This window comes from Tamandua tetradactyla, chromosome 21, assembly GCF_023851605.1.
Source record: "Tamandua tetradactyla isolate mTamTet1 chromosome 21, mTamTet1.pri, whole genome shotgun sequence".
NCBI classification, from domain to species: domain Eukaryota; kingdom Metazoa; phylum Chordata; class Mammalia; order Pilosa; family Myrmecophagidae; genus Tamandua; species Tamandua tetradactyla.
Genome location: NC_135347.1, coordinates 16,874,886 through 16,898,649, shown reverse-complemented (window position 1 = coordinate 16,898,649; position 23,764 = coordinate 16,874,886). Strand labels below are relative to the sequence as shown.

Sequence of the window (23,764 nt, the reverse complement as noted above, 5' to 3'; positions counted from 1 at the left end):
TGGCCAAGAGGCACATGAAGAGATGCTCAATGTCCCTGGCCATTAGAGAAATGCAAATCAAAACCACAATGAGATATCATCTCACACCCACCAGAATGGCCATTATCAACAAAACAGAAAATGACAAGTGCTGGAGAGGATGCGGAGAAAGAGGCACACTTATCCACTGTTGGTGGGAATGTCAAATGGTGCAACCACTGTGGAAGGCAGTTTGGCGGTTCCTCAAAAAGCTGAATATAGAATTGCCATACGACCCAGCAATACCATTGCTAGGTATCTACTCAAAGGACTTAAGGGCAAAGACACAAACGGACATTTGCACACCAATGTTTATAGCAGCGTTATTTACAATTGCAAAGAGATGGAAACAGCCAAAATCTCCATCAACAGAAGAATGGCTAAACAAACTGTGGTATATACATACAATGGAATATTATGCAGCTTTAAGACAAGATAAACTTATGAACCATGTAATAACATGGATGGACCTAGGGAATATTATGCTGAGTGAGTCCAGCCAAAAACTAAAGGACAAATACTGTATGGTCCCACTGATGTGAACGGACATTCGAGAATAAACTTGAAATATGTCATTGGTAACAGAGTTCAGCAGGAGTTAGAAACAGGGTAAGACAATGGGTAATTGAAGCTGAAGGGATACAGACTGTGCAACAGGACTAGATACAAAAACTCAAAAATGGACAGCACAATAATACCTAATTGTAAAGTAATCATGTTAAAATACTGAATGAAGCTGCATCTGCGCTATATGGTTTTTTTTGTTTTTGTTTGCTTGTTGGTTTGTTTGTTGTTGTTGTTTTTTACTATTATTACTACTTTTATTTCTTTTCTTTATATTAACATTTTATATCTTTTTCTGTTGTGTTGCTAGTTCCTCTAAACCGATGCAAATGTACTAAGAAACAATGATCATGCATCTATGTGATGATGTTAAGAATTACTGAGTGCATATGTAGAATGGTATGATTTCTAAAAAAAAAAAAAATGCACACTGCACACATCTGTGCCAAGAAGTTTACTCCATCAGCACCATGTTAACTCTGAAAATTTTGGATTACACTTTGAACTTGTACTACAATCAAAATACAAAGCAAAACCTAGGACCTTCACAGATGAATCTCTGGGTTATCCGAACTACAGGACTATGGAAAAGTAAAATCCAGGAATTAATACTTGTTACAGATGCTCAAGATCAGAGGTTCAAGCTTTTAAAAGACATAGGTTATCAGACTGTATTGGGATTTAAAAAAAAAAAGTATAGCTATATGCTCCTAATAAGAAATATACCTAAAAAACATTTAGGAACAATTAACATAAAGAGATGGAACCCCAGCACTAACCCTCAAAATAGCTCATATATTAATCATTAGACATTAGTAACAAAAACATGTACCGCAAAATAGAGGGATAAAGAAGGAAACCAATTCATTAAGGAGATTAAAAGTCCTTAACTTAAATATACTGTATTCAGAGTTCTCCAGAAAACAGAACTGACAGGATATACATATTCATACATTTTATATATAGATATGAATATATATATATATACGATAGAAAGAGATTTATTATAGGAACTGATTCACACAACTGACTATGGGGATTGGCAAGTCCAAATTCCACAGAGCAGGTCACAAATTGGGAATTTAATGGTGATATTCAATTCTCCAGAAGAAGCTGGCTGGCTGAAGTAGGATAAAAATTCTTTCTCTTTACTTAATATCTCAGTCTCCCTTTAAGGACTCCAACCGAATGGTTGAGGAGAGTCCTCTCATTGCTGAAGGCAATCTCCTTTGTTGATTGTAGATGTAATTAGCCAACAGATGCAATTAATTGAGTAATGATTACATTCAGGAAATTACCTCTCACAGTAACAATTTGGCCAGTACTTGTCTGCCCAAGCAAATGGACACCATTACCTAGCCAAACTAACACATGAAATTAAACATCACAATACCTAACAGGATAGCCTTGAAGTATGTAAATTAAAAAGTGAGAGTGCTCGCTTCGGCAGCACATATACTAAAATTGGAACGATACAGAGAAGATTAGCATGGCCCCTGCGCAAGGATGACACGCAAATTCGTGAAGCGTTCCATATTTTTTGGGAGCTCCTCAAAATTAAACACTTATGTGCATCAAAGAACTTCATCAAGAAAGTAGAAAGACAGCCTACACAATGGGAGATAATATTTGGAAATGACATATCAGATAAAGGTCTAGTATCCAGAATTTATAAAGAGATGGTTCAACTCAACAACAAAAAGACAGCCAACCCAATTACAAAATGGGAAAAAGACTTGAACAGACACCTACCAGAAGAGGAAATACGGATGGCCAAGAGGCACATGAAGAGATGCTCAATGTCCCTGGCCATTAGAGAAATGCAAATTAAAACCACAATGAGATATCATCTCACACCCACCAGAATGGCCATTATCAACAAAACAGAAAATGACAAGTGCTGGAGAGGATGCGGAGAAACAGGCACACTTATCCACTGTTGGTGGGAATGTCAAGTGGTGCAACCACTGTGGAAGGCAGTTTGGCGGTTCCTCAAAAAGCTGAATATAGAATTGCCATACGACCCAGCAATACCATTGCTAGGTATCTACTCAAAGGACTTAAGGGCAAAGACACAAAAGGACATTTGCATACCAATGTTTATAGCAGCGTTATTTACAATTGCAAAGAGATGGAAACAGCCAAAATGTCCATCAACAGAAGAATGGCTAAACAAACTGTGGTATATACACACGATGGAATATTATGCAGCTTTAAGACAAGATAAACTTATGAAGCATGTAATAACATGGATGGACCTAGAGAATATTATGCTGAGTGAGTCCAGCCAAAAACTAAAGGACAAATACTGTATGGTCCCACTGATGTGAACGGACATTCGAGAATAAACTTGAAATATGTCATTGGTAACAGAGTCCAGCAGGAGTTAGAAACAGGGTAAGATAATGGGTAATTGAAGCTGAAGGGATACAGACTGTGCAACAGGACTAGATACAAAAACTCAAAAATGGACAGCACAATAATACCTAATTGTAAAGTAATCATGTTAAAATACTGAATGAAGCTGCATCTGAGCTATAGGGTTTCTTTTTTTTTTTTTACTATTATTACTACTTTTATTTCTTTGCTCTATATTAACATTTTATATCTTTTTCTGTTGTGTTACTAGTTCCTCTAAACTGATGCAAATGTACTAAGAAACGATGATCATGCATCTATGTGATGATGTTAAGAAGTACTGAGTGCATATGTAGAATGGTATGATTTCTAAATGTTGTGTTAATTTCTTTTTTTTTCCGTTAATAAAAAAAAAAGTGAGACGTATAAAGATAAATGGACAAAACCCACAATTACAGTAGGTTTTAACACTTCCATCAGGAACTGTTCTGTCAAACACGTGAGAAATCAGTAACAATACGAAGAACACAAAATTAAAATTCTTGATCTAAAGATATATACAGATATCAATTCTAAAAGCGATTCCAAAAGTGAGTATAGTAAATAGAGGACAAGAGAACTGGCTCAAAGAAACTGGATTCAAACCTTGTTCTGGCAATTTCTAGCCAATCAGAGCTTATTCAAGTTACCGAGTCTCAAGCCTGTTTCCTTCTCTATAAAATAGCTCTTAATTGAAAGTTAAAAATCTGTTTCACACAAATTTTGTAAGAATAAAATGCATTCAGAGCATTTAGCATAGAAGAGGCTTTGTCACTGTCACAAGAATCTTGTTTTCTACCAACATCTATGTTAATGTATCTACTTTATTAGCTTTAACTAGGGTAAAATAAAATCCCAGACATGGATTTTATTAAACAAATATTTTGTAACCCTCATTTTATTACCTGAAATGTAATTCAAAGTAATGATATTCTCACACACATAATTACCAAAAAAAGTATATGGAGAAATAAAATGAAAGTAATTTATAATAAAACAATGTTTATTTCAATATGTAAATGTTCAAGCAAAACTACATAGAATCTCTATAACTACAAACAAAATTACCTCCATATGTTCCCAAAATAATGAATTTCTGGAATACACTACACAGCCTGTATCCCATATGCAGCACTCTGAACTGAAAGCAATTCATTGCCAGTATCTCCTAGTTAGGATTTAAGGTCAGTTCTTTCTTCACCCCTGCATACCCCTTGTGTTAGTTAGATTCAGTTGTCAACTTGGCCAGGTGAGCATACCTAGTCTTGTTGCTGCGGACATAAGCTAATGGTACCTGAACCTCATTTGTTGCTAATTACATCTGCAGTCAGCTAGAAGGTGTGTCTGCTGTAATGAGTGACGTTTGACTTAATTGGCTGGTGCTTAAATGAGAGAACACAACATAGCACAGCCTAAGCAGCTCAGCATTCCTCATCTCAGTACTTGCAGCTCAGCCCAGGCCCTTGGAGATGCAGAAAGAAGTCACCCCAGGGAAAGTTGTTGGAACCCAGGGGGCCTGGAGAGAAGACCAGCAGAGACCATCCTGTGCCTTCCACGTAAGAAAGAACCTCAGTGGAAAGTCAGCTGCCTTTCCTCTGAAGAACTAACAAAATAAATCCTTTTATTAAAAGCCAATCCGTCTCTGGTGTGTTGCATTCCGGCAGCTAGCAAACTAGAACACCCCTGATGTCTGATAGATTACAAAATTCATTTACTAAGCTCAGATCCTGGAAATGGGGGATATTCAGAATTAGGAACCACAACAACAGGAAAGGGGAGGGCAAAGATTCAGACTAGCTATCTAATACTCTCCCTAATCATGTACACGTAATATATTTCACATGAGAATAAAACTAGCCAAAAACCCAAATCAGCCCTTACAAATACACAAGTTCTGAAATGGAGGTAATTCCTTAAGATACTCTGCTAGACCAGCGGCAGCTTTACGTGTGACTTACCTGAAGACGCTGCCACGCAATGCATCAACCCAAAATAGAGAACTAAGTAACTGCATTTTTCATGGGTTTTAACACTTCTTGCATTTCCTTAGTGCCAGATTAACTATAGGCACGTGCTGCAGACCTCTCTCTGGTTAACATTTTCTCAAGCCTTTTGGTTTTTAATATCTAAACTCCATTCATTTTCCAGTGATTACTAATACAGGAAACACTAATACAGATCTAAAACTCAATACAACGTTTTAAACACAAGGATGTGCAGGAAGTCTCAAGTTACATTCTTGATAGAACATCAGAATACCATGTGGGCCTTTTGAAGAACATGCAGTGTCAAAAGGAATTTGCCGCGCATTACTGTATACAAAACAATCGTTTCTCACCAACTCTATTAACTACTTGGAGAGTAGGAAGTGTGGCTTTTAGCATCTAACATCCTAATATGGCATTTGTTTTTATGAAAGGTATTCTGCTGCATTTTATTTAATATTTATGAAATTAGCTGGGCATTTTAGACTGATGTGTAACATATGTTAATTTTCTCCATTTAAAATATTACAAAATAGACTCCTGGCAGTATTCTTGCATAGTGTGTCTGATTTTAGGAATATAACTATAGGACTCAAGATGAAACAGAAATGACTCACTGGATTAAGAAGTAACTAATTAAGAGCTGGGGTCTGTTTTATAATTTTAGGCAAGTGAAACTTAACCAGAGAGTCAATTTTCTCTTCTGTGGGATTTTATGAAAGTTATAAATTGATGTACTTGAAGAAAGTATATAAGTACACAAAATAAGATAGTAGTAGTAGTATGAAGTCATAAAGTTCCACTTTTATTGAAAATCTCGGAAATATCATCTGCCTATGCAGAAACCAACACTTCAGCAATGCAAATAAGCTACATATGGAAAGCAGGTTCCATATACCCCCCAGCCCAGAAATTTTCAACCTTTTGGAAATATACAGAGATAATTTTGTTTGAAGTTGTTAAGGCAAGACTACTACATAGGACCAGAGTCAAATGTCTACATTTTTGTACTTCTCTAATGTAACTACTCTGAAGACTATACTCCAGACTGTTAACTTAGTTATTTCAGGAACCCTCTAGCTATTGTCTTGAGACAGTAAAATAATTATGGCTCTCTTTCATATATCCTTAGTTTTCTTCAGTTCACGAAATATTCTTGTATTAAAAGTAAAGTTAATTACCATTCAACTCTCAGGGTAATAATCAGCTGCTAGCCTTTATGACTCCTTCTCAATCTACTCAATTATTCTACAGCACAGGAATAGCCTGAATTTATTAAAGTCACCCACACAGATCTGACCATCCTTTTGATCAAGCTGCCCTCAGAGTGCCAGCTGATGAGACTACCAAGCGCAACCACAAGACCATTCACCTATAACTCAGACAAGCAGTCCCTGCTATTGTTAATTGGACTCTTGGCACTATTTGGCACAGACAATGAACCTTTAACTAACAAATTACAACAGGCTAGGTAGTTCTGTTTGTGATTCTAATGTTGTGGCCATCAGATTTTTACTCCCAACAGAGGTATTTTCAAGATAGGGATATGTTCCACATGGATGGTTAGGGAACTAGCCTGGTCAGAATTGAGAGTTAATGCCAGAAAAAATATATTTTAACACTCACCTCCTGATATGTTGCAATGAATTGATCAGAAACATATCTTTGGAAGCCTTTGCAATGTAAGTACAAGAACAGCAATGCCTAAATTTAACAAGAGACTACCCAACATGCACAAATCAAAGATAAAATCACAATATGTGAAGGGGAAGATTTCCCTGCCTTTTTGCCTCCTACAAAGAGTAAGAAGAGAAATATTATGCTATCAATGGGTGAAACTGCAGAGATAAGAGTCTGGATCAAGGACTAAAACCTGCCATTTACTTAACCTTGTGCTAAACTGTGCTAAAATTAAATCCTGGAAAATGGCTTAAATGGGTACAAATATGAGGTATAAAGATATTCATTGCAGTATTATTTATAATAGCAAGACAGATATCCTAAATGTCTAACAACTGAGGAATAGGTAGATTATTAATGGACTAAGCAGCTATGTTAAAGGACACTGAATAAAGTGAGAAAATACTCATACTAGGTTAATTGAAAAAAGTGAGATATAGAATCATACATAATGTGTAGTCTCAAGTATACATATATGGTTAAGGCTATATATATACATACACACACGTACAAATACATATATATGCTGTTCTATGTATATTTACATAAAAGACTGGTATATCTGCACATGGAAAAAACTGGAAGACTATCCTAAACTATTAACAATGGTAGGATTATAAATGTTATATTTCCTTCTATCTAAAAATACCCCTAACACACATACATGAATATAAGTGCTATGAGGGTAGGGACATTGTTTACCACAGTGTCCCCAAGACCTAGAATAGAATTTGTCACATAAAGGGACTGAATATTTGGTGAATGATACTATTTTCATAATCAAAATGGAAAAAAGGCTTTTTAGTTTATTTTTAAATGTTCCTGCTCAAGGACAGACCTCAGTATGTGTAATCCACTGTTTCTATCTCAATACAACGTATATTATCTTCTCAACTAACCTTTGATAGCTAGCCATGGGTTCCTCTTATTTTTCTCCAATCTTACTGGTTACTTTAAAAGAATGGAAAAACTGCCAACAATATTCATCCTGCAAAAGATAAAATATTAAATATGTCCTTATTTAAAGGTGTCTTTTTCACACTCCTGTATGAAGTGTCTGTAGGAGACATTTTAGAAGGGTATTCCATTTTGATAATCAACATAGATTCTAAATATGCCACTGCAACAAACACATTTCAGAGGCTGACTCTTAGTTCCTTCACTGAAGCCACTCAGAATATACCACTACTGCAGGAAGAAAGCATTTTGATTGATAGCATCATCAGTTTTTAATCATCTCAACGTATATTATCTATGTGAGGATGTGCAGAAAATGCACTCCCTTGTTCTGACTAACATCCTGATGCCACTTAGCTGCAGACCACTAATAGATATGCAGGTATTTTTCTATTAGGGAAGAAAATTTGTTGCAAAGCAATTTCTTAATATAAACAAAACCCAAATATAAATGATTCAGTGATTATCTTTTATTTTAAATCCTCTTTCTACCTCTTGTGGTCTCCATTAGCTGAGGTTATCAGGAGGAGGCTGAAAGTCAGGATTACATTTCAAGCTTGCTCAGGTTTCAGAAGTTTGAGGTCAGATATTAGTTTGAACAGTTCTACTGACGGTAAGGGTTCACTGGAGGAATCAGAGAGATCCAAAGCAAAAGCCAATTTTTTTCCATTAGAGACTACATATGAATCACTACCATTAGATGGAACTTATTAAGGTTTCAAAATTACACAGTTTTAAATGTCATGCCCAAATTAAAGATTATAAAATATTTTTATAAATGTTAAATGCCTTTGAATAACAAATACCAAAATCAAGCAATTTTGAAACTTTCAATGAACTTCCCATAAACCAACTTTCTTCTGTTTGTTTTGAAAAGAAAAACTTTCAGTTGTCTTTTAAGGCATTCTGTGATTCATCTGAAATTAAAAGGATATATAATAAGCATGTTTTCATTTCATTTTTAAAACTTTGTTTAGCTTCATGTCTTTTTTTTTACCATAAATATCATCTGTATGTAATCTTCTGCAACTTTTTATAACTCATAGATTATGCAGAACTTTCAATATCTATAAATTTGGATCTATTTCATCTAATGTAACAGCATGGATGTACTATTAATTCATCTCACCATTTTCCTATTAATGAGCAATTCAATTGTTTATAATTTTTAGTTATAACCAAAAAAATGCTGTAATGAGTAGTATCATTATGCATCCCTCTGATACACTTGTGACTGTTTCCTTAGGTAGACACTCAGAAGTAGAATTGCTAGGGTATCATTTTTTAATTTGAAAAGAAACTATTAAAGGGCCCCTCATAAAAGCTATTTGAATCTTTACTACAGCCTGTATCTGTTTCCCATACATTTACCAATACCAGATATTATCATTGTTTATATTATATGCCAATTTAAAAAGTAAAATATCAGATTTAACTGTTTTAATTAACATTTCTCAGTTTACTAGTGAAATATTTACTGACCACTCATTTTATTTATCTTCTGTAAAATGTCTATTCTTTCTTTCTTTTTACTTGTAGAATTTTTAATCCTTAGGGTATTAATTTCTTGTCTAGTATAAATGCTGCAAACATATTACCCTACTATGTCATTATTTTAACCCTATGTTACCTACCCATTGTCATACAGAAGTTTAATTTTTAAAAATTTTATTTAGTTAAATTTATCAAGTCTTTTTCTTTCTGATTTTTGCATTCTGTCTTGCTTCCATACTTCAAAGTTAAAAGACATTATACTTCATACTTCTTCTAAAACAGGTTTTGGCATAGAAGCCCTGTCCTTGTGAGGCACTGAGGAAAATAGGTGGGACTAACCATGAGTAGTTACTCCCCACCCCTTCTGCTCAATGCCTAGAGCTATGAGTTACAGCCTAGGAGTACATAGTTCTAATGCTGCTTTGCAGGGTGGAGGGTCACAGAGGAGAAACCTAGAGCTGAGGAGCTGTTTTGGGGGTAAAGAGTAATTATCTGCTGCCCAGGTCCTACCTTAAACTCATTCTCCACACCCCCACCCCAAGCTTACTAGGACTGGCAAGGATTTGAGCAACCCCTTCCTCCACGCCAGTGCCTGACAAAGAAGCTGTTATTTCTGGGGGAAAATGAATTCACAGGCCAAAATAGTACGAAATTTGAAATGTAGAACCATTTCAAAAGAAAAACAACACAATCAACTACAGATTCTAACAGGAGCAGAAATAAAAGACTGACCAAGAATTTTAAATTGACTTACTAACTATACTAGAAGAAATACTAGCAATATGAAACAACAACAAAACAAAAAAGTCAAACAAAAGTATTAGGTATGAAAAATAATTCAAAACAGAACACAATATATGGCATAAATAGCAGAGTAGACATAACTGTGATGGTTACATTCATGTGTCAGTTTGGCTAGGGTACAGTGTCCAGGGGTATGGTCAACTGAGTACTGGTCTGATTGTTACTAACGATATTTTGTAGATGGATCTGCATCTATAATCCACTGATTCTGTGGCTGACAGCATCTACAGTCAGCAAAAGAGACTGCCTCAGCAATGAGGGAAGTCTCTTCATCCAACCAGTTAGAAGTCTTAAAGGCCAGAATTGAAGATTTCAGAGATTAGAAAGAAGAATAGCTGCCTCAACCTAAGTTAACCAGCTTTTCCTGGGGGATTGAGACTTAACTTAAGCATCACCTTTATTGGCTTTCCAGCTTGAAGTCTGGCTTACAAAATTCAGACTTGCCAGCTTGCATAGTACATGAGCCCAATTCTCTGAAGATACATGACTAATTCAAAAACCAAGGAAAAAACATGGACAGAAATCAGATTAAGAAAAATCTTCCAGGAAGAAGGAAACCATAAATAATAGACTAAATATATATTTAAATAAATATTAAATAGATTTTTAATTAAAAAAAAAAAAGCTATGACCAAAGAGAAAAAAACAAAAAAAATACCCAGAATTAAAACCTAAAACAGTATCAGAAAGATGGTGGTTGGGGTAAAAAAGACCAAAGAGAGAGCTTACTAAATTCCTTTGGATATTTTAAAGAAAGGAAACAGAAATGTAGAAAAACAGGACAAACTGATATTATAAAGGTGCTAGAAATAGGTCTGAATATATAAGTTATAGTTATAAAGCATTAGTTCCAGAGGAAAAAAAAATTTGCAAGAAAAACTACACGTACACTATATGGCCCAACTAAGGATAGTACTTTGAAAACCATAATAATGTAATCAGAGAATATTCATCTAAACAAAATTATTATATAGATACATTAGGAAGATGCAGCATGGGAAGGCTGCATGTGTGTGGTAGGGATGAGGGATGCAAGAGAGCCAAATCCATGTCTTCCAGTGGGAATCAAGAGATAATGCATAACATGGAAAAATCAAAGTGGCTAAACAAATATTATTTAGAGACCTATGGTACATGACAAAATAATCTGTCACAAATGAAGTAAAAGTGGTTTCTTTTAAAGAGAAGGAGAGAGATATGGGGTCAAGGATATAGAACTGATGTTTTTCTTCAAAAATCTTACAGCAATATTTGAGTCTTTAAACTATGTCATGGGTAACTTTATAAAAATGAATATTAAAAAGTAAAAAGGGAAAGAAGAAAATCCAGAATTCACAGAATTCACAAAGGCTAAACAAACCAGCACATTCAACTTGTCTAACTCAAAAGCTCCTGGCTCTATGAAGGAGGGCCATTTATATCATAGGCAACTAACTGGAAGTAGGCCCTCTTCTATGGAAGACGCTTGAGGAACCAACTAAAGACACAAATAAAGAACCACTGCATCTATTAAAAAGTGTGAACCTGAGTTCCGGGTCAAGATGGCAGCTTAAAAACATGCACATTTTAGTTCGTTCTCCAGAACAACTACCAAATAACCAGAAACAGTACAGAACAGCTCCTGGGGCCACGTCGGTGACCGGACACACAGCGTACCCCAGTCTGGATGGGCTGGACCAGCTGCGAGCACCCCCCAGAAACGTGAGTTCCCAAAGCTGCGGCGGCTGGCGCCCCTCCCCACACGCTGCTTCCCAGAGGGGAAAGGAAAGGACTTTACCAGCAGCAGGGACTGGGCACAATCAAACACCAATTGTGGAACTAATTAGCAAATTCTGACTACTAAAAATAGGCCCCCAGCTTAGGTGAACCTGATCAAAGCACAGGTTGCTCATTTTTGCCCCGGCGCCAAGGGGGCAAGACCGACAGAAAAAGGGGGGGGAAAAAAAAGAAGGAAACAGAGGTTTTTGTGGCTGTGTATTACAAAGGCTCGACTGCCTCTGAATACAGTGGCAGGACTTTTTAGGCTGCAACTGCCCTAGGCACAGGCAGAAGTGTGCTTTTTGGGGGGCTTATCTGGAGCCTGTGCCTTCCCCAGGGGAGGGGTGAAGCCCCACCCAGGTGGAATCCCTCCATCAAGGAATTCAGACCCCAGGGCTTGGTAATTTGAAGCCATTAAAACCAGCCTACAACCTCTCCTCTGTCTCCACCACGCCCCAAGCAGGGAGAGTCTGCCAAAGTTAAAGGTACCGCATCATCTTATGCTGGTGGGACCTGCAGGCAGACAGGCACCACACACTGGGCAGGATAAGAAAAACAGAGTCCAGAGACTTCACAGGAAAGTCTTTCAACCTGCTGGGTCTCACCCTCAGGGAAAACCAAGCAGGTGAATTTTTCCTCCTGATAGGAGGCCAGTTTGGTCTGGGAAAATCTGGCTGGGGTATATAATATCTAAGTAGACCCTCCTAAGTGTGTGTGTGGGGGGAAGGCACCACACAAGCAGGGCAAGAAACAAGAAAACAAGAACTGAAAAATTCTCCTCTGTTAAACAAAACTTAAGCTAAAGGTCCAGATAAAGCTGAACAGAATGTCAAAGAACAGATAGACAACAAATTCATCCAGCAAGAAAACCCTAGATAAAAAAAGTGAAAGCAATCTCCAGAATAAACTAATTAAGGTAATTAAATGCCTAGACACCAGCAAAAAATAACAAATCACACTAGGAAAATTGAAGATATGGCCCAGTCAAAGGAACAAACCAACAATTCAAATGACATACAGGAGCTGAAACAATTAATTCAGAATGTACGAACAGACATGGAAAACCTCACCAAAAACCAAATCAATGAATTGAGGGAGGATATAAAGAAGGGAAGGAGAGAACAAAAAGAAGAAACTGAAAGTCTGAAAAAACAAATCACAGAACTTATGGGAATGAAAGACACAGTAGAAGAGATGAAAAAAACAATGGAAACCTACAATGGTAGATTTCAAGAGACAGAACATAGGATTTCTGAACCAGAGGACGGAACATCTGAAATCCGACAAGAAACAGAAACTATAGGGAAAAAAATGGAAAAATATGAGCAGGGACTCAGGGAATTCAAAGACAATATGAAGCACATGAATATACGTGTTGTGGGTGTCCCAGAAGGAGAAGAGAAGGGAAAAGGAGAAGAGAAACTAATGGAGGAAATTATCACTGAAAATTTCCCAACTCTTATGAAAGAATTAAAATTACAGATCCAAGAAGTGCAGCGTACCCCAAAGAGAATAGATCCAAACAGACGTATTCCAAGACATTTACTAATCAGACTGTCAGAGGTCAAAGAGAAAGAGAGGATCTTGAAAGCAGCAAGAGAAAAGCAATCCATCACATACAAGGGAAGCCCAATAAGACTATGCGCAGAGCTCTCAGCAGAAACCATGGAGGCGAGAAGACAGTGGGATAATATATCTACATTATTAAAAGAGAAAAACTGCCAATCAAGAATTCTATATCCAGCAAAACTGTCCTTCAAAAATGAGGGAGAAATTAAAACATTTTCAGACAAAAAAATCACTGAGAGAATTTGTGACCAAGAGACCAGCTCTGCAAGAAATACTAAAGGGAACACTAGAGACAGATACGAAAAGACAGAAGAGAGAGGTGTGGAGAAGAGTGTAGAAAGGAAGACTATGAGTAAAGGTAAAAAGAAGGAAAATTAGATATGACATATAAAATCCAGAAGGCAAAATAGTAGAAGAAAGTATTACCCGTGCAGTAATAACACTGAATGTTAATGGATTAAACTCTCCAATCAAAAGACAGTCTGGCAGAATGGATTAAAAAACAGGACACATCCATATGCTGTCTCTACTCAAAAGACATGAGGCCAAGGACACAAATGGACATTTACACACCAATGTTTATAGCAGCATTATTAACAATTACCAAGAGATGGAAACAGCCAAAATGTCCATCAACAGACAGTTGGCTAAACAAACTGTGACATTTACGTAAGATGGAATATTGTGCAGCTGTAAGACAGAATAAAGTTATGAAGTATGTAACAACATGAATGGACCTTAAGGACATTATGCTGAGTGTGATTAGCCAGAAACAAAAATACAAATACTGTATGGTCTCACTGATATGAACTGACATTAGTGAATAAACTTGGAACATTTCCTTGGTAACAGAGACCATCAGGAGATAGAAATAGGGTAAGATATTGGGTAATTGGAGCTGAAGGGATACAGATTGTGCAACAGGACTGAATATAAAAACTCAGAAATGGACAGCACAATATTACCTAACTGTAATACAATTATGTTGAAACACTGAATGAAGCTGCATGTGAGAATGATAGAGGGAGGAGGGCTGGGGCACAAATGAAATCATAAAGATAGACGATAAAGACTGAGATGGTGTAATCTAGGATTGCCTAGAGTGTATAATGACAGTGACTAAATGTACAAATTTAAAAAATGTTTTTGCATGAGGAAGAACAAAAGAATGTCATTACTGCAGTGTGCTGAAAATAGATGGTACTTAATATTTTTAAATTTCAACTAATGTGTGAGACTAAAGCAAAAAATGTTTATTTGGTACAAATCTATACTTTGACTAGCGCATCTCCTAATATAACTTTATGTAGATAGTTAACTGAACACCTCAAGTACATGGAACTTTGTATAGGACATGGGATTTTGTTGGTTTGTCCAGGTGATGCCATGATGAATCCCAGAGTGATTTGATCAGTGAGTGGAAAAGTATTTGCAAAGTCCCCTTCGGGGAATGGTGAGAACGGGGGAAAACTCAGCTTCCCCAAGTTGAATTCTTGATATTCTCACAAGCAGTGTGGACAACCAGAGCTATAGGCTGAGCCCCCAGTCTTGGGGTTTGTTCATATGAAACTTAACCCCACAGGGGATAGGTTAAGCCTACTTAAAATTAAGCCTAAGAGTCACCCCCAAGAGAACCTCTTTTGTTACTCAGATGTGGCCTCTCTCTCCAGCCAAGACAGCAAGCAGACTCACCACCCTCCCCCTGTCTATGTGGGACATGACTACCAGGGGTGTGGATCTTCCTGGCAGCATGGGACAGAAATCCCAGAGTGAGCTGAGATTCAGCATCAAGGGATTGAGAAAAACTCTAGAATGAGCTGAGACCCAGCATCAAGGGATTAAGAAAACCTTCTCCACCAAAACGGGTAAGAGGGAAATGAGACAAAGTGTCAATGGCTGAGAGATTCCAAACAGAGTCGAGAGGTTATCCTGGAGGTTATTCTTATGCATTAAGAAGATATCACCTTGTTATCCAAGATGTAATGGAGAGGCTGGAGGGAACTTCCTGAAAATGTAGAGCTGTGTTCCAGTAGCCATGTTTCTTGATGATGATTGTATAATGATACAGCTTTCACAATGTGACTGTGTGATTGTGAAAACCTTGTGTCTGATGCTCCTTTTATCTACCTTGTCAACAGATGAGAGGAATATATGGAATAAAAATAAATGGGGGGAGGGGTGGGCCACGGTGGCTCAGCAGGCAAGAATGCTTGCCTGCCATGCCAGAGGACCCGGGTTCGGTTCCCGGTGCCTGCCCATGTAAAAAAAAAAAAAAGGGGGGGGGGGGAAACAAATGTTAAAATAGATTTAGTTTGAAATGCTAGTGATCAATGAAAGGGAACAGTAGGGGTATGGCATGTAAAAGTTTTTTTCTTTGTTATATTTTTCTGTTGTCTTTTTATTTCTTTTTCTGAATTGATGTAAATGTTCTGGGAAATGATCATGATGATGAATATGCAACTACGTGATGATATTGTGAATTGCTGAGTTTATGTGTTGGGAATGTTTGTGTTTCTTGTAATTTTTTTTTTTTTTTTTTTTTTTTAAGGAAGGAAAGACAGAGAAGGAAGGAAGGATGGAAGGAAGGAAGGGAGGAAGAAAGGGAAACATTTTTAAACATTTTCTTGTTTTATTATATTTTGTTTGTTTGTTTGTTTTTTTACATGGGCTGGGGCCGGGAATCGAACCGGGGTCCTCCGGCACGGCAGGCAAGCACTCTTGCCCGCTGAGCCACCGCGGCCCGCCAATTTTTTTTTAATTAATAAAAAATTTTTTAAAAGTGTGAACCTTTTCATTCCCATTCGTCTCTGGTGCAAGTTAGGAGTTGACAGAGAACCCTTTAGGAATGAGTTTCATTTCAACCTCCTGCTTCCTTTTCCCACTTGTTGATACTAAGGTTAGAATTCTGCCAAACATAAGGTTTGGAAAGGCTGACCCATGACTACTGCACCTGTCAAAGTCACAAAATGGCTTCCTCAGAGAACCAATGCCACATCTCCTTTTCCAAACCTATAAAAGAAGTATTTCTTCTTCCAAAAGCAATGACTCCTGCTCACCACTGTGAATAATCAATGGCCTGCTAAAATTTACATTCCTTCATATCAAATGTAGACAACACTGCATGAAGTTGGAATCACAGAAAACTAACAGCAGTGTTTATGGCAAGTTATTGTATTTGCATTATTTATTATTATCAGACATATCTTGAACAAATTGCTTAGGCTATTTCCAAAGTAGTATATATAAAGATATGTCAAATTCTGTGGTTTTGTTTACAATCTGAGGCAGAGTCACAGACATTTGGCATCCAAGCATTTGTTCCTGTTCCTTGTATTTAGGTCCTGACTTGGAATTTATTTTAGTGATAGGAGGCAGAGGAAATACATTTTTGGAATGAACAGCAGTTCAGGAGAAGCCAGTGTACCTTTAGCATGTAGTAGAAGGGAAACCATGACAGGAAGAGGTCAGAGAAGAATTCGGCAATGCTGAACACACCATATACCACCCAATAGGTCAGCCACTGGGTATCATCTTCTTTGTTGGGACTCTCTATGGCTTTAATTCTGAAAGGCAATACAAAAGAAAGTATGTAATTTAATAAGAGCTCAATGAAACAGTTTCAACCATTACACTTCTACAGTCTGTCCTCCAACACCAACTGAAAAACTCAGGCAAATTTGTATGAGTCATGTCACTAGATCCAAGAGCACAGCATAAAGATACAATGCAATGTACAGATATCAGCACAAGTCATTCTAACTACTTGTTCTCAGTCTTCAGTTCAACAAAGAGAAACCAGCACTGCCCTGGATCTCCACCCTGGCCATAGGAGGTACCACCAGTGACTGGGAACTACAGTAATTCCCATCCAAGTGGGGTCCAGGTGCCAGGGATGCATCAGGAGGAATTCTCTCATGGTAACTATGTTCTTATGAACTTTTAATAATTGAGGAACATCATGGGTGAAAACAACCTTTCATAGACTGATCTAGGGACCATCATCATGGAAATAACTAGAAAGAACACTGCCTTTCTCTGTTTCTCAATCATATGAACTTCTCTCATGTCTAGGAACAAAGGAATTTCTGGGACATAGGTCAGGCACTTCCCAAAGTCTGTAATATACTTCATAACAAACAGGCGAAAACAAACATAATGGTGTCCATTTCATTCAGACTGTCATTATGTGATCCTCAGGCTGTGGTCTTCCCTCCCTTCATCATTCCCACAGGCACAAACTACTGCTTAAAAAACATTCATTCTGAAACTGGATGGAAATAAATTTAAAGTAATATTTTACTTCCAAATCACAGAAATTTCTCCCAGTCATGGGGATCTCCTCAGTGTAAACTTGAAATTCTATAATCTGTTTATCTTATCCTAATATATGTCTAGATCTTTATCATAACTGAACTGGATTGAAACAATAAACTGGAAGAAATGTAAATCTTGTTTAGCCTGTGACATAGGTTAATTATTGAAAATGCTAATCTGTAAAATCAGATCCGCACAAATTCAGGCTGCTGAATCATGCTGAGAGTCACTAAGAAAGCCTGAGTTAATTAGTGACAGCTGTGTGTGTTTTAAGAGCCAAGAACCAAAGGGGAAAAAGTTATCACGGAAACAGATAACTGCTAATATTCTTTTAATCCATTCCTGTAGGAATAAATCTATTATGGATGGAATCTTTTGATTAAGTTACTTCAATTGAGATGTGAACCACTTCATTAAAGGTAAGTGTTAATTTCCTTACTGGAGTCCTTTTTTGAGATCATAAAAGACACAAAAAGCCCAGAGGGCTCAGAGTAGCCCCACAGAAGTGGAGGGACAAGGGTACATCCACAAAAGCTAAAAGAGGAAGCCACTGAAGCCAAAAACTGAAAGCAACCAAACCCAGGAGAGAAAGACCAGCAGATGACGGCCATGTGCCTTCCCATGTGACAAAGGTGTCCCAGATGCTGGCAGCCTTTCTTCAGAGAAGGTATCATCCTGTTGATGCTTTAATGTGGATATTTTCAAAGCTCATAACTGTAAATTTGTAAACTAATAAATCCCCTTTATAAAAGCCAATACATTTCTGGTATATTGCATTCCAGCACCTTTAGCAACCAAAATAGGCATCCAACAGCAAATAGCAGAAACTGGATTTTCATCTAAAACTGACTTCAAAGTCTGTGCTTGTTTCACTATCCCATGTTGTTTTCCTAATTAGCAGAACAATTTACCATCAGACTGGACAGCATTTAGCACAATGTCTGGTATATATGGGCATTAAATAAATATTTATTAAATTAACATAAATCTGACATAGGAGCCCCACAGAACTAGTCCTATAATGGAGGAGGCCAAGGCTCACAGAGGTTAAAATGGACACAGAGCAGAAAAATGAAAGGAAAGGTTATAGACTCAAGGTCCAGATCCCTGGAGGATTCTTCTACGCATTCACGCTATTTACTTGGGCGGTTGGGGGGTGGTGTCGGGGAACCATTAGAAATGAACAAGAAGGTGCTCTATGAGTTGGTGCCCTAGTCTGGTGGTACTCAAGCCTAGATGATCATCCACATCCATCTAGGGGGCTTGTTAAAAATATACATGCTTGTGTCCCTCTTCAGACATAATGAGATCAGGCTCTCTGGCAGGTAGAGTACAGGCATATGCTTTTATAAAGTTGTTCAGCCAATCCTAATGTGTAGACAAGCTTGAGAAGCACCAGCTCAAAGTTCTGGTCTCAGCACTAACCTCCCCTTGTCATTTCTGGGAGCAAAAATCCAAATGACCCAATTTGGATCCAATCAGCTATGACCAGAGGGGCAAACTACTCCTTTCCAGCAACAAACTAGAGGGCAAGAGAGAAGAACTGGTCATGCAAGGCAAATTGAAAAATGTCTCTGCTGAAATTAGAATCTAATATGATCTAGAACTTGTAATAGAATTCTTAAACTTGTAATAGAATTCAAGGTAGATATAGCTCCTAAAAAAACTTCACCAAGAGTTCAAGAATTGCATCTGAGGCCTATATTTGTATAGCTGAAACAGTGTCTCCTCCTCCCTCCCCCAAGCCCTTTCAGCCTCTAGCTATACCCCAGAGGTGCACTGGAATTAACCCCAAAGCAGCTGGGAACAGTTCCAATTACTCTCTCCACAGACCTGGATCACTGTCTTAAGAGATGCTTTCTCTCCAGTGCTGCCTCACCCTAGAGTGGCATGTTACTGGGCCACTTAGACTGTGACACTGTCCAGAAATATATATTTCAATTTATGTAAAGTTAACCCTGGGAACTAGGATGGCAAAACTTCACTTTTCAAAGATTTTTGCAATGAGAATGTACCATTTTTATAAAAAAAGGGGGGAAAATTCTTGGAAAAAGAAATGGGCCCCAGATTTTCTATAAAACTTCCTCCCAAGAGACTGATTAGTTCTCCTTGGGGCTTTATTAAAAACAAAGCTAAAGTGAACATCAGACACATTCATTTAATTTCTCTCTTGAGGGAAACAGCTAGTGATTACCTTACAAACTCCTCTTACAATGGTCAGATACAATCTTTTGGTTTTAGAGCATTAAAAAGCCTTCAATACAAAAATATACAGAGGGGGATAGGGAATGGGCAGGAGAGCCCATAGCTCATCATGTGGAACTGACTCATTCACATTTTCTACTTAACAAACAAAACAATACAAAAAATTACTAATTACGCTGAACTATGGAATGTAGGCCTTTCCTACGTCTTCTCTCAATGTTCACGCTTTGCTTCATTTCACTAGCCTCGGCTCATAGCTTTGTGTTTTTGTTCTACCGCTTACTAGATATGTGAGCCTGGGCAAGTTACTCATTCAATCTCTTTGGGCCTCAATTTTCTCATCAGTCAAGCAGGAATGGTAACAATAGCAATAATAAATAATAATAATAAGTCTTTTGTTGTTATGAAGATTAAATTAGTTAATATACTTAGAAACAATAAACAGAACAGGGCAAGCATTCAATAAATATTACTTTAATAGATAATAATGGTAACACAGTAATAATTTATTATTTCCAAAGGGAGATGAGATCAAAAAGGGAGATAAGACTCCAGTCCCTCTGGCTAAGTAGAGCTGATGTATAGTTAATACTATTGTTAACAAGGCTAAAAGAAGATTGGAGAATACCTGTGAATTTTAATACTCCTATCTCCAAATCCCCATGGCTACAGATAGTAAGTTAGCTGAAATCCCCAAAATTCTACTTGCAAGACAGTGGGAACAAATTTAGACACTGGTGAAAATATTTTACAGGTCTACCCTGCAAAGGTAGATGGGTCAAAACTCTTTACGTTGGTATTGGTACTAACATGCATATAATCCACCAGCCCCCATGGTAACGGCTGCCTCCACCCTTGTTGACCATCAATGTGTCTACATCTTTGCTACTGTTTTCTGAAAGCATGGAGAGGAATCAAGTATGGTCAAATGATAATATTAAGCACACGTGAAGACAACAGAAGTTGAGGAGAGTTAGTCCTGGGCTACCAGTATTCTTTCTCCCCCAAACTGTAATCATTTAGAAAACCTAAGACATTTCCTGACCCACAGACATTACTAAGCTATAAATCACTTAAGTACTTTATTAAAAAAACATCATGTAAACTAAGGACTAGAGATGGGTTTCATAATATTGTGAGGCACAGCATTAAAGGAGGCAGCAGAGCAAAACAAAGATTAAGTGAAGACTTTGGAGGCAGAAACACTTGTGTTTGAACCCTAAACCTGGCTTCCACCATTTACTAGCTGTGTCACCTTTAGCAAGTTCCTTATCTCAGTTTCCTCTTCTGAAAAATAGAAAGGAACTTAAAACCACAAGGATTAAATGAGATTATATGTATAAATAATGCAGTACCTGGTACACGGTGACTTTTCAATAACTAACAGAGCATTTTTATGTCTTTTTTTAGATACTGCAAATTTACCCTAACTAGCCAATTAAAACATGTTTAAAAGCTTAATTTTAAAAACAACAAAAACACATAACTCCTTCTGGTGCTAAAAAATTCAAAATTCCCATGACAGAAATGACCTGTGAGCTCACAAAAGCACAAAATGAATCCTATTCACTCATAAAAAAAAAAAAAACCTTGATAAAAATTTTATTTACCAATTAGGCATTCTAGCATACTAGCCTTCTTTATTTCTTTATTACAATCATGGCATTTTGGTTGTTTTAACCAAGAGAGTACATCTGTCCCATGACACTGGATACCATATATAATGCTAACAACTACCAAATGTGTATCTGGCAGCTCAAATCTCTAGAAGTCCAGACTCTAATATCCAACTGTTTAATATAGGATTATAATAGTTGTTTGTTTTTTAAGTAAAAAGTACTTTTGCATACTTCCTGACACATGGTAGGGGTACAGTAAGTATTCACAGCTGTGCTCACCATCATCATCAGATTTTCACAGTAACACTACTGCATCAGAAATCCTAAGATAGCATGGGTCACTGCCCAGTGAAGACTCACTTTTATGTGTAACAGACACTGTTCATTACATATCAACTAGCCATTCCTTCCTCTTCCTATTCACCAACAGAGCCCTGATTCTGAGTTCACACAGCTGACAAAGATGCCCTATCTCAGGGAAGCTAGACAACTGACAGATTGACGTTGTTCTAAACCAGTCATGGTAATCCCAGGGCCCTTTACTGGAACACTAACTTTAGCCCCTCTGTAGTTAGGGGTATGATGTACCAAAGTTCTGGCCAATGGAATAGAGAAAGAAATATGCTGGAAAGTTTCTGAGCAAATTTTCCCTATCGATACAATGAGAGAGCCTCTTTGCTCTGGGCCTCAATCTCTGCACCAGTCCAAAGAATCAACCCCCAGACTTATTATATTAGATGATTCAATGTCTTCATTGCTTAATGATGCTTCATTGGAGCTTAATGGGTGCATGACTGAATCTTGAAATAAGAGGTGTGCAGTAATACCAAGTTTCCTAAACCAAGCTTAAGTTAGATATCTAAAAAGTACTGAGAAATATCTGTTTGCTGAGATTTCACCTATCAAATACATCAAAATGTTTCCAACTAGATCAATAAAACAGTTTTAAAAACAAACATAGAGAAGTGCTGGAGAAAATGCAGAGAAAGATGTTCCTACTCACTGTTCGTAGGGAAATGAGAGGTGCAGCCCCCACCTGTGGTGGTTCCATCAGAGGCGAGGGGTGGGTTTGCCATATGATCCCAAAACCCTATTGCTCAGTACATACCTGGAGGAACTAAGTGTGGAAACATAAATGGACGTTTGCACACCACACTGTTGTTTATGGCAGCAGTGTTCCTGATCCACAATGAATGGAGGTGGCCTAAGGGTACAACAATTGAGGAATGGAAAGGAGAACTATGAACTACTATACAATGGACTACTGAGCGGTCACAAGAAGGAATGAAGTTGTGAGGCATGCAAGTAGGTAAATGAACCTTAAGAGCTGTATGTTGAATGAAATGTCAGGAAAAAAGACATATATTATCATGCCTCAATCATATGGACTAACTATAATATAAAAATTCAGTGAACTAAAGATGAGAGTATAGGTTATCAGGTTGGGACTTACTGAAAAGGGTTCTAGATTGTAAGCTTTTACATCACTCACATACATTCATGTGGTGTAACTATTGATTCTAAATTCTGAGATACTGAGCTGTTTGCATATGACATGGTCTTTTCCAGAAACTTCGGGTACTCATGTGACACCTGAGACTCGAGTTAGAGCTCTGAAGCTATGAAAGTGAGGGGTACCCCATACAGGAACTGTTTAAAAAGTTGAAAAAGGGATCAGACTTCAACTAGAGATATGAATGAAGCTGATCAGGATAGGACTAAGGTATACTAGAAGACTGGGTAAAAAATTATAACATCCATAATTTAACACATCAACTTCTGGATGAGACTAAAGGGAGAGATGTTTATTTGGTGCAATATTTATATTTTGGGTAGTGCATTTCCTAATTTAACTTTTATGGCCAGTTTAGTTGAATACCATAAGTACATGGAATCTTGAATAGGGAGTGAGATTTTGTTGGTTTGTCCAGGTTAGTGTGATGCCCCAATAAATCCCAGAGCCATTTGGGATTAAATAAAGAAGTATTTGCAAGGCTCCCTTGGGAGAATGGGGAGAAAGGAAGAAATATTCAACTTCCCCATTTGAAGAATTTCTAATATACTCGCAAGCAGTGGGGACAACCAAATCAACAGGCCGAGTGTTTGATCTTGGGGTTTGCCTCTATGAAACTTATTGCTACAAAGGATAGGCTAAGCCTAAGACACATGCCTAAGAGTTACCCCCAGAAAACCTCTTTTGATGCTCAGATGTGGCCTCTCTAAGCCAACTCAGCATGTGAACTCATTGCCTTTCTTCCTACATGGGACATGACTCCCAGGGGTCTAAATCTTCCTGGCAACATGGGACAGAAAGCCTGGGATAAGTCAGGACCCAGCATCAAGAGACTGAGAAAGGCCATGACTACCAGGGGTGTGGATCTTCCTGGTACCATGGGACAG

At 37.6% G+C, this 23,764-nt stretch overlaps 1 protein-coding gene and 1 non-coding gene across 2 annotated transcripts in view; one reads left to right on the top strand and one right to left on the bottom strand.

The window, feature by feature from the left end:
* REEP5 (receptor accessory protein 5) overlaps window positions 1-23,764 on the bottom strand; it is a 52,232-nt gene that overhangs the window by 16,442 nt on the left and 12,026 nt on the right. The window contains exon 3 of the mRNA XM_077138971.1: window positions 16,651-16,789. Coding sequence (XP_076995086.1) covers window positions 16,651-16,789 — 139 coding nt within the window. The remainder of the gene's footprint in view (window positions 1-16,650; window positions 16,790-23,764) is intronic.
* Window positions 2,017-2,123, top strand: LOC143665858 (U6 spliceosomal RNA). Its single transcript, XR_013167253.1, has one exon. It is a non-coding gene; the product is annotated as a U6 spliceosomal RNA (small nuclear RNA).